The 12,141-nt window shown below is 51.1% G+C and overlaps 2 protein-coding genes across 2 annotated transcripts; both read left to right on the top strand.

Moving 5' to 3' along the window:
- Positions 1 to 4,511: 4,511 nt before the first annotated feature.
- On the top strand, positions 4,512 to 5,873 carry HRG_05105 (glycosyl hydrolases family 28 domain-containing protein; the record flags this gene model as incomplete). The annotated part of the gene is made up of 1 exon (XM_044863576.1): positions 4,512 to 5,873. The coding sequence occupies one exon, from the start codon at positions 4,512 to 4,514 to the stop codon at positions 5,871 to 5,873; it is 1,362 nt and encodes a 453-aa protein (XP_044722190.1).
- A 3,307-nt stretch (positions 5,874 to 9,180) lies between these two features.
- Positions 9,181 to 10,770, top strand: HRG_05106 (kinase; the record flags this gene model as incomplete). Its single annotated transcript, XM_044863577.1, has 5 exons — positions 9,181 to 9,314; positions 9,369 to 9,869; positions 9,925 to 10,401; positions 10,455 to 10,638; positions 10,693 to 10,770. The coding sequence occupies 5 exons, from the start codon at positions 9,181 to 9,183 to the stop codon at positions 10,768 to 10,770; spliced, it is 1,374 nt and encodes a 457-aa protein (XP_044722191.1).
- Positions 10,771 to 12,141: the final 1,371 nt, after the last annotated feature.

Genomic DNA, 12,141 nt, shown 5'->3' on the forward strand with positions numbered 1-12,141 from the left:
AAGAGTTTCGCGCTTCTTTTTATAGTTAGCGCGTTAGTTAAAGTTATTCTTATAAGAAAGGTTTTAGTTTCCTTTTCCTTATTTCTTTTCTTAGCGTTATATATACTATCTATCGTCGATTTATACTACTATAGTAATATAGTCTAAGAGGTTATTAAGTCGATTTTCCTTATAAAGCTTATCTTTAACTTCTTCTTTAAGCCTATTATAAAATCGTAATATAAGAGGTTTATTATCCTAATTAAGCTTTAAGGTAACTTAATAGAACTTTATAGTATAATTTAATACTAAGATCCTTTATTAAAGTTCTTAAAGTTTCTATTTAGCTTTTTATTCCTCGTTAGTTATTCTAAATACCTTTATAATAGCTTCTTTAAATCCTTAGAAACTAGCAAAGACTTTATCTATCTCGTTATCTTATTGCGCTAGTTAGTTATTAAGAAAGTCCCTTATAATAGGTCTAAACTAAGCGAGTACTATTTTAAATAAATAATTTCTTATATAGAGTACCTTTTCGACTAGGTCTAAGAGTTTAGTAGGGTAAAACTAATAGTAGACTTTAAGTTAAGTAAGAAAGTCTTAAAGTATACTATAAGTACCGTTAAATAGTCCTAGCTATTTTAGTTTAACTACTTCTTTAAGGTCCTTAACTTATATATTACCTCCTTTATTCCTAAGTAACTATACCTTATATCGAAAGGTAATAATCTCGCGTATTATATCCTAAGGCGATATAGTAGCTCTAGAGTTAGTTAATATAGCTTACTATATAAGTATATTAATAGTTACGATATTACTTAAAGTAATATAGTATTATACTAAATAAGAGCTTTTAATATATAATAACTAGTATTATTCTTAAGGGATAAACCTATTAAGGGTTTATATTAATAGATATAATAGGGCGTAGTCTAAGTAATAATAAGTATATTATATTAGTAATAAGTTAAAGGCTATAGACTATAGACTATAACTAAGTAATTAAGTAATTAGAATTAAAGATAAGATCGTAATAAAGATCGTAATAATTATAATATATTAAAAGCTATTAAGCTATCTATTTAAAGGAGTATTCCGTTCCTTCCTTATATATCTCGAGAGCTTCCTTAGATCGCCGAGAGCACTAGGTAATCCCGTCGCCTAGGAGCGCTAGAGCGCTAGAGCGATCCTACGATCCTAGCTATAGAGCGTTAGAGCGCTAGAGTAACCCATCGCTCTAAACTTAATTAGCCCGTTAGTCCGTCTAATATTCCTTGCTCCCTACGTTACGTATCCTCGTAATATATACTAGTCCCCGCGGTTCGCTAGACCGTGGTCGTAATATATTTACCTTCCCTTTTTTATAGGATATAATTAAGAGCCTCCTTTATTTTTAAATAACCTCCTTAAATAGATAATAAAGTAGCTGAATTTAATATTAAAATAGCCTTATATTTATTAGATTAAACGCTCCTCTACCTATTACCCTACTATTTAGAAGCTAGGGTAGTAATAAGGTATATTAAGGAGAGTAAGTATAAGAGGCTATAGTTATACCTAATAGACTTAATAGTTATATATAAGGAAGCCTGCTTAACTAATATAACTCCCCTAGCCTAAGGATATTATATAGGCCTAACTTAGGTATAGGAATATCTTAATACCCTCTTTTAGCTAGCTATATATAGTTACTATACCTATATAAGCCCCTCCCTTATCCTAATAGATAGACTAAGATATATATTACTAAATTTACCTTTCTATGCCCGTATTTCTTCTACTATACTCTTAAGCTACTGCTTAAGAGTAGCCTATAAATAAATACCTATAGGTATTTTTAAGTCTATTTATTATATTATAAGTAAAGAATTAAGAAAAGATAGGTTGCTTGTCTAGAGGAGCGTAATGCTAAATCGGTAACTCTGTCTTTAATTTAATGCGCTGTCTTAGACTAATCATTCCCATGAGTCGATCTGAACTTTCTATAACATGACCAAGTCTCGTGCCAATGACCATGTAAGGAGGGTGCGAGTCTACTGTTGACACACAACGCCATCCGCCCACGGGTAGACTGCCAGAGACGCATCGAGGGGGGTAGCAGTATGCAACTTGCCTGTTCTTCAAGCTCGGAGCCAACGATGGCCAATGAATGGGGGTTTGCAATGCTACATGTGCTGCGGACTAGCATGGTGGCGTGAAGAGGAACCGAGCTGTTGCATTAACGTCCTGGCATAATGAGGCTTGCAGGGCGCACGTGCCCAGGACGAACGCCTAGGTCTTTGCTGGAATGGTGTGGCCTGGGGCCACGGGATTGGTGAGGGTGGAAGACGCGAGGATCACATTGAATCCGAGGTTGCCCAAAGCTGCAGGTGCGGATGGGAATGCTTGTCTCTGCAGGTGCCACGTTCTGCGGCCAGGATGGATGCTTTGAATATTACCCGTGAGCATGCGAGGGCGCCAAGTAAGAGCTCCAGCGGAGAAGACTCGAGGCGCCACGGAAATGCACGTATCAACAGTATTACTGTGAGCCCATTGTACTACCACCATGAGATGCTGGATGACTGCCGTATACGCATGCGCGTGCGGTTCTCTGTCCTCAGCCGGGCCCACCACGAGTTGAGAGCTCGAAAGACGGATGCGCTCCCGGGAGCTGCAGACTCTGCCAAAGGATGAGGCCTGAGATCTTCGTGGACGTCTCAGTAAGGCTTCTCGAAGCAAGGAATTCAGAAATTTGACACGTTGGAAAAGGGTACAGAAGCCCCAGACCCTACAGTACTCACGACTTGCCTAGCCGTCACGAGATTGCATTGTATGTAATTCTCTTGGCTGCCTTCGCAACATCCAACCACCGGCGACGACCCGGCAGCCTGCGTTGCACCCGAGACGCAGTAGCATCCTCGGCGGAAACTGCCGGGGGCAAACAAGAGGGGGAGACTTTGCGGCAGGGGCCAGGGATTATGGTCCGCGTGAGTTTGGCGAATGACGATCTTCATCAACTAGTCTCCCTGCACCTGGGAGCCGCACGACACCGTTCTCGGCAAGTCACAGAGCTCTCTGTTCAGTCCCTTGGGTGGCAGCTTCTCCCTTCAAGGGGGGTACGTAGGGTAACATTGAACCACAAAGCTCCTCGTTGACTCCTTCTCATCAAGAGCATCAGAGCCGAGACCTGGTCTTGCTTGGCCCGGCCTATCAAGGTGACGGGAGCTCATGGCGGGTGAGGCACAGGTATGGAGAAACTTGCCGACACGAGGGCAGGAGTGAGCATGTACAGAAGCCACGGGCTGCGGGCGCACGGCTTCGAGGGCATCACAGCATCCTCTTGTGTATTCCAGTCTCTCCAGCCCGCAAGCGCATCTCTCAGGCTCTCAAAGGCACAAAAGCGCTGTTCCCCCTCTTTCGTCATGAGTATGATCTATCTCGGATGCAGCGACCCTCGTATTGGCATGGGAAACAATGCAGCACGACTCGACGGGAGACCGAGAAATATTAAAGGTCTTGTTTTTCTCCGGGCCGCAGCGAATGCGACCCCATGCGGGAGCTGGCGCGACCAGTGCCTCCATTCTTCGAGTGCGAAACTCGAGAGGTACGGAGTGAGAAGTGAAATGCAATGAGACAATCAGCAGGGGAAAAAACAAACACAACCAGCGCCCTTCTTCCTTTCCGGCTGACGCCCCCTTCCTCCATGCGGAGCAGCTAAGCCGGGAGGGTCGGCCCCACCTCCGATCCATGGCCGGGCCTCACATCCGAAGTGTCAACATTATTCCCTATCTCTCCTTCTTCGCTCCCTTTCCCTTCGACAGGGGGAACAGGACACGAGACCCCCCTGGCTCCCTACGACTTTGTGCGGGGTTCCAGTCATGGGGTTCCAGTCATGATGCCACGACAAAAGAAAGGCTCGGAACTGTGTCGTGTTCCGCCATTGCAGCGCGCATTGCAGTATTCATGGATGGTGGTGCCGGCTTGGGGCTTGGCTCGCCAGCCTGTCTGGTGTACATGGTTCTTGCGGTCATCTGACGACCGTAGGGCTCGTCCATTGGAATCCAAGCGTTGCTGGTCCGAGTCTCCGAGAGGAGGGATTGGATTTGTAGGCTGTCAGTCACCTGTCCACGGCTAATGACCATCTGTGGCCGGTTCTATAATACATGTTAAAGGGCCTACGCTGCCAGCCCTTCTCCTGCTTTGGATCCTCCCACGGTCTAGACGCAGCTTACTTTTAATTTTGGCTCTGAGACATAACGCCGGCGCCGCGTTTCTTGGCTCCCGGGAGCCAATTTCCCTCCCTCCTGTCCGCATTCATATTAAACTCCGGCTGCTGGAGTCTCTTCTGCCGGTGGAAAAGAGAGCGTGTGTGCGTTCCTGTCAGAGTGCGACTGAGAGACGAAGAAGAAGAGAGAGTGTGTGAGTGAGAGGAGGAGAAGAATCTCTTTCTTCAGCCATTCCTTTACCCAGCTCCGGCTCAAAGAGCAGCGAGCAAAAAGAGGAAAAATATCCAGAAAAAGAGAAACCTCTTGGGTTTCTACCAACCCCACACAATGCGCGTCTTTGCCATAATCCTGTTCTTTCAGGCTGTCCTCGCCCTCTCGGGGGGTCCAGGGTCTCCCGACGCAGTCCCGAGGCGTGTCCTTCGGCCCCAGAAGCGTCAAGTCGTGCCCGCGGGGCCCTCGGCGACGGGCCGCGGCCTCCCGAGCCATGAAGACGTGAAGCGGCAGGCCGAGTCTCAGAGACGCCGGCTGTGCGTCGTGAGGCCGAGGACCGACGGTGGCGACGACGCTCCGGCGCTGATGGACGCCTTGAACCGCAAATGCCGGACCCGGAGCGTCGTTTACCTACCAGGTCCCGTGTACAACATCCGCACCGCCATGACGACGCTGGATCTCCACGACGTCCGCATCGTACTGCTGGGCCGGCTGCTCTGGAGCCCGGATATTGAGTACTGGCGGTCCGTGTCGATGCCCGTCGGATTCCAGAACCAGAGCACCGTGTGGTACTTTGGCGGCGACCAGGTCCATTGGGACGGATATAATGTCGGGACTCTAGACGGCAACGGGCAGGTCTGGTACGACTGGGCCAAGGGCCAGGGAAACCTGCCGCGGCGGCCCATGAACATCAACTACCGGCGGCTCACCAACTCGGCCATCCGGCGGTTGCGCTTCGTGCAGAGCCAGATGTGGACCATGGCCATCACCCACTCCCAGAACGTGGATCTCGACGACATCTACGTCAGCAGCACGTCCAAGAGCCAGTGGAACACTCTCAACACGGATGGATGCGACACCATCTACTCGGATCGCATCACCTTCCGGCGCTGGTTCGTCGACAACGGCGACGACTCCATCGCTCTCAAGGGCAACTCGAGCAACATTGCCATCTACGACAGCACCTTTGTCAACGGCCAGGGCGTCGCCATCGGCTCAATGGGCCAGTACAACGGCCGCCACGAGTACATCACCGACTTCTACGCTCGCAACATCACCCTCCGCAACACAGCCCACGTCTCATACTTCAAGACCTGGAGCGGCGTCTCGCGCGGCGTGCCCCCCAACGGCGGCGGCGGCGGTCTGGGCCACGCCTCCAACATTTTCATGGAGGACATTCGCATCGACGGCTTGCGCAAGCAGCCCTTCTTTGCCTGGCAGTGCGAGAACTACTCGGGCCTCGCGGGCAAGGACTGCAACTCGAGCAAGTTCAAGCTCAACAACTTCGCCTGGCGCCGGGTTAGCGGCACCGTCAACAACGAGGTCCAGGAAACGGGCCACCTCCAGTGCAGCTCCAGCGCTGGCGGTTGCGATGACGTGAAGGTTTCGGACATCCGCATCACCAAGGCCGGCCGCCCCTTCAACGTCTGGCATTGCGAAAACGTACATGGCAACGTTGGCTTCAAGTGCAACGGATGACGGTACGCTGAGCAGTAAGCTATTCCCTGGGGAGCAGGACATGCGCATACGGAGAGCGGAAGAGAGGTCGAGGAGTCTGATGATTTACAAGGACGATGGGGTTCAACATGACAATGTCGGATAGTCCGCAACGATAATGATCCCGTTGAGGACAACCGGGGTAGCATCGGAACCTAATGTCCTTTGTGTTCTTTTCACAATTTATACATTCGATGATATAATAGTTGGCCTCTCAGGCTCAAATTGGACACACAAGTCGATTGCGTCTTTTCTCAGTCGATATTCGATTCTACTTCAAGCCCCTCTCACTTATGACTCTCGGGTCTTGTTGTCTCGCTCCTTCTCCGTTGCTGAGTAGCCATCCCATCATCGTCCTCTTCGCGTGTAGCGCCCGTCAGCCGCGTTCAATACTTTGTCACCGCCATCAATAGTCTTTCACCTCCTCATCGGTCTGTTGCATGAGTCGTTCATGCCTGGCTTTTGCCTCCAGTACCATCTGGACCAATCTCCACCTTTCCTTTGCCTCTTCGCGCAAATGTATTTTGCAAGTCTTTAGGGCCTGCTTCGGGATGACGGCCAATTGCACCAAGCCCTCCACAAATCGCCACATCCACGAACGCGAGACATGAACCTGGTCTCTCCTCGTGAGTTGAGCATCTTCTGCGCCGCACACGGGGAATATGTATGGCGTCAAGCATCCGACAACCTAGGATTCACTCACCTGCTGGCCGGGATCCATGTCCTCGTCTACCCTGATGTACTCGGTATATTGCCTCAACCGGGGATAGTCGATGTCCTCCACTTGTCCGAGAGCCGTACAGTCATACATGTGGCCGTCGAACTCTGCACAAGAGTCTTTGTTGATGTACACATTAACTTGGCCAGGGGCTTGGCCGTCGTCGGCAACAGCGGAGAAACCCCTGCAAGGGAAAATGCCAGAGAATATCCATATTTCCCATATATCATCTTCCCAATCCTCGTTGAGGTAAGTAAGCATGCACACCTTGCCAACCATTTTTCGAAGTTCGAAAGGTGGAGCGGGGATATTTCTATTCATTGTGGAACGCAGAGACAAAGAGGCACGAACCCAACGAGTCCTGTTTAAATACACATTTTCGTGTCTCCAAATCACCGTCTGTTACAGCCAGATCCGGCGCATGTCTGAAGCTGTCACAAACTCACTGCTTCAGTGCAGTTGTTAGGTCGAGCGAACCGGTTCTGATTCACAGCAATCTGTAAGGGTGATATCAAAGGCTGCGCACTTGTTATTCCATTTATTCATCGAGTTCATGGCCGTGGTCTTTGAAGCTCGTGCTCATTGTTGTTGGGGATTCAGAACACAAAGTGGATGATGCCCGGTTTGCGCCGAACCCGTTCGGCGGGCGGTCACAGAGAGTAACGACGAGGCCACGACTCTCGATTGATCTGCTGTCGAGCTCTTCAGCAACTATATAACCAGACGATGCGCCTTTCAAATAAAGTTCACCTCAGCAACCCTTTCGTCCCCACGCAACATCCTTCTACTCACTGCGACAACAGCCCTTAGCGCCTTTCTGCCTCGAGTCTTCTTTATCTTCTAGTCAGGACAAGCATTTCAATATGCCTCAGACAAGGGAACTCGCGGCTGCGCCGACCCTCCTAGGGAACTGGAAGTTTCCTGCGGGGCCCATCACCGGCATCTACTATATCCTCCTTTCAAACGTGAGTCACCCAAGCCCAGGAAAATCTGGCACAACCCCTCTCAGGCTGACCACATAACTCAAGGTGGATCATTCTATGACCGCCGAGGCCCTCGAAGCCCATATTAAGAAAGCTTGGGCCGGCCGCGTGCCTACAGATGTGATGTGCGTGGTCAAGTTGGACAATTGGGCATGGGTGCAGGTCTTGGGGCACGTCAACTTTTGCACCATCATCGGTAAGTAGTGATGCTCCTTGCCGTCTCCGATTCAATGCTTGCGGCTCATCCATGGGTCTTACATATAGCCTTTCTCGACAATTTGGGCGCCCCCCCCTTCGAGAGAGAAATCAAAATCCGATTCACGAACGAGTACACGGATATTACGCTGCAGGTCCCCGAGGACCACGTCCCGTTAAATCATTTCAAGCTCTATGACATTGCTGAGCGAAACAATTCGGTAAGTAATCCCTCTGGTTCCGAGCACAAGAGCCATGCATACAGCCCCCCCTATTTCACTTTGCCCTCGCTGACTTGGCTCACGTCTCGCGGATACAGAACCATGAGATAGAATCGACGGTCCAGACTGCGCCGGCTCAATTCTGTAGTCATGTGGCGGTCCGTGATTTCTTGGGCCCCAAATCGCTCTGTCACCGGTGCCTGGAGACCCTCGAGCGCGGACGCAAATCGTACGTCGTCGACAAAAAGCCGCCGATGAAGGGAAAACCCAAGAAGTTCCATTCTGATGGTAAAGGCCAAGTGGTATGTGCCAGGCATAAGCGAGTGACTTGCAGGCTGTGTGATTCGCCGAAGGGTTATGGCCGGCGGTGCGTGCAGGTTCTTTCCCCCAACTGACCATCCCATCGGTCGACTTCGATTGGGATCGAGTAAGCTGCCACTCTCCGGAAGGAAAATCGAGAAGCTTTGCTCGGGGAAGAGAGTGGCTCAGGACGTCCATTGATTGCGGGTCGCGAAGCATGAGAGCTAGATAGACGGAAATGGGTAGAATTAAATGCTATTGCCTGTTTTGAGATTCAATCGAGCAGCCACTGTCTCGGACGTCAGTAGCATTGTCAAGTTTTATGACTTTCTGCAAGACGGGCCTCCCAAGAGGAAGGGCGCCACTGAGCTGGGAAGTGCCTCCATTGCACAAATCCTGACCGAGGCAAGCAATCGAACGGAGCCAGTCAGTTGCATGCAACATGCTTGAGTCAGTTTCAAACCCATCGTAGTTTTCAAAGGCTCGTTCAAGTTGATGTTGCGCCTAGAAAGTAAAATGATGAGACTGTGGTCAGCCGAGGCGAGTTTGGCTTGACTGCACTGAGCGTCTCCGACCTCAACCGAACCAAACAATCAACCAATCAACAGCGCGTGTAACCACGACCCCTGACTCCCAGCGTTCGGCCTCTCTGCGCCACTCTGCTCCTTCGGGGACACCGCCTCAATTCCTAGTTCTCCATCATCCACTCAAGGCCTAAAGGCTGCTTTGCTGCCATTTCTGCCTGATCATGCCGACAGAGCGGCGAGCAATGATTAAGAGGCCGTGAAGAGCGATTCGGCAACATTAGAAGCGTTGAATAACGCACTTTCCAACAGGGCCCCTGTCTCCCAGCTGGGGAAGCCTGCGAAGCAATGTTCGCCCAAGCTCCGAATCGCAACCCAGACCAGCATGGCCCGGCGGCAAACAACAGCCAGAAGCAATGCTCACAGCTGGCCTCGGACTTTTTCAAGGACAGCGTAAAGCGTGCTCGGGAAAGGAACCAAAGGTGACGCGTCATCCTCCACGTCCGACTCTGAACTAACGACATTTTCCAACGCAGACAAACCGAGCTCCAGAAAAAGCTCAGCGAGCTAAACGACAGCCAAGTGAGACAGGCACAAATGTGGTCCAGCGCCGGTCAGAGAGAAGGGCAATACCTACGATTCCTGCGAACCAAGGATACGCCCGAAAATTACCAGACAATAAAGATCATTGGCCGTGGGGGCTTTGGCGAGGTCAAGCTGGTGCAAAAGAAAGCCGGCGGTCAGGTCTATGCGCTGAAATCTCTAATCAAAACGGAGATGGTCTATAGGGAGCAGCTTGCACACGTGCGGGCTGAACGCGATATTCTGGCCGAGGCGGAGAGCCCCTGGGTCGTCAAGCTCTTCACCACCTTTCAAGATGCGCATTTTCTCTACATGCTGATGGAGTTCCTACCTGGTGGGGATTTGATGACGATGCTGATAAAATATGAAGTTTTCTCTGAAGACGTTACCCGGTTTTATATGGCCGAGTGTATCTTGGCTATCGAAGCAGTCCACCAACTCGGTTTCATCCACCGGTATGGACATTTCTCAAGTACAGCCGACGCTACGTTTGTCACTAACGCGGCTTAGGGACCTCAAGCCTGACAATATTCTGCTGGACCATGGCGGTCACATCAAGCTGACCGACTTTGGACTCTCCACCGGCTTCCATCAACTACACGATAACAGCTACTACCAGCAGCTAATGGTTTCAACCAATGCGGATAAACCCAGAGATCGCAATTCCGTTACACTGGACCAAATCAACCTCACAATAAGCAATCGATCGCAGGTCAACGAATGGCGTCGCTCGCGGAGGAGAGTCGCGTATTCCCCAGTCGGGACCCAAGACTACATTGCGCCCGAGGTCTTTGTTGGTCAAGGGTACTCGTTTAGCTGTGATTGGTGGTCTCTCGGGGCCATTGCATTCGAATGCTTGGTGGGATGGGCTCCGTTCTGTGCCGAGAACCGGCAAGACACGTATCAGATGATTGCGAATTGGCGGGAATATTTACAGTTTCCTGACGACATCCAGCTGAGCCGCGAAGCGGACAGTGTGATCCGGAGGTAAGAAACAAGCTTGTTTCTTGGCCGTGGAGTCGACGCTGATCAATTTGTAGTTTGATTTGCAACCCCGAAGACCGACTTGGCCGCGGCGGCGCCGAGGAGCTCAAAGCGCATCCCTTTTTCCGAGGAGTTCAGTTCGACGGCCTGCGTCAGATCAGGGCCCCGTTCGAGCCGCGCCTGACTTCAAGCATTGACACGTCCTACTTCCCAACTGACGAAATTGATCAGACCGAAAAGGCGAGCCTGCTGAATACTCAAGCGGCGCAGATGGCCCTGCACGACCAATCGCAGCAACCGGCGGAGTCGCTAGAGATGAGCTTGCCGTTCATTGGGTACACGTTTAAGCGATTCGACAACAGTTTTCGCTGATGGATGATGTTGTGGACGGCATGGTAAGCGGCTGCGACATGTGCGAGCGCAGGCTCAGACAGATGCAGAAAGACAGATTAAGCGACGAGTTTGCGTAAAGGCTCCAAAATAAGGCCAGTTTGGGTGAGATGAAAAGGTAGATGAGCACACGAAGTGATATGCCTCCACTTGCTCTATGAACGAGCGGTGTAAACCCTTGAAACCTTTACAAGTACGGTGCAGGCAAGAAAGGAGTGAAGCAGTGAGGACGAAGCCAGACGGTGGCCTGGTTCATGAATCACTCGCTATGGCGACGAATCGGCCGACGAGGGTAAACGGACGAGGGCGAACGGTCCCGAGGTGAAGGTGAAAGGGTTGCGGGGCCGGCAAGGCCACGCAGCCAACACGAAGCGTCACGTTCAGTGGACCCTGTTCCTCCGCGACCCTTGTCGCATGGTAGGGACAGCGGAGAGATACAAGACGGATCCGAGAAAGTTCTTACGCCATGAGCAGAACCGTGCAGTGCTCGGTCCAACAAGCATACGCCTTCTTTCAGCCCGGGCCATGTGCTCCGTGTAAGGCACGAGCCTGGGCTTGGGGACTGGGACACATCAACACATCAGCTAATACGCCATGCGAATCGACCCACGTACGAATGTTTGGTGTGCAGCAGTACAGTAGCGGCTTGAACAAGGCCCGTCGTCGTTGTCGACGCTGAAACAGCAGGCGGCTGACGGTAAGCAAAGCCACGGCAGGGACTCGCCAACCCATGCGCCAAACAGTAGCTGAATATGAATTTGTGCCCAGTGGTTCGGCGTCTTGGCCCCCGCTTCGTTTTTGCTGTCGTACAGAGACGACTTGGGAGCAGGGTCAGGGGCTGTACAGTACAGTATGCATTCATATTGGCAGGGCGAGCTGTACCGGACATGGGCACATGCAAGCGGTTGGACAGTGTCTTTTGTTGCCGGCTTTGCTTGCGTCGCCTGTAGCACGAGACCGGATCCCGTGATGGGGGAGGTTGGGAGGCTAGCGATGCAGTCCGGCTGCACCCTCTTGCTCATGGATCCAGACGAAGTACAGTAGAGGACAGGAGGTCGCGTGGACGGAGGCAGCGAGGCGCGAGGGGGTGCAAGGGATGGAAGCGGTTGGTCTTTTGGCGCTGGTCTAACCGTAGTGATTCATAGTATAAGTTACATACAGCATGGCTTAGACAGACAGACAATGAGCGGCTGGCCGATGCCACGTTGGCAGGCGGCGTGTTGATGGATAAGTTGCTAACAGGCAAATGAGGTGGTGAAGTGGACTTTGCTTCCTCGTCGTTCTTCTCGGCAGCTCCCCTCACCAGTTCCCCCTCTTCAGTTCCCCCCTCACCAATCGACAGAGACCGACCCT

This window comes from Hirsutella rhossiliensis, assembly GCF_020360975.1.
Source record: "Hirsutella rhossiliensis strain HR02 chromosome Unknown scaffold00004, whole genome shotgun sequence".
In the NCBI taxonomy this organism is placed as follows: Eukaryota; Fungi; Ascomycota; class Sordariomycetes; order Hypocreales; family Ophiocordycipitaceae; genus Hirsutella; species Hirsutella rhossiliensis.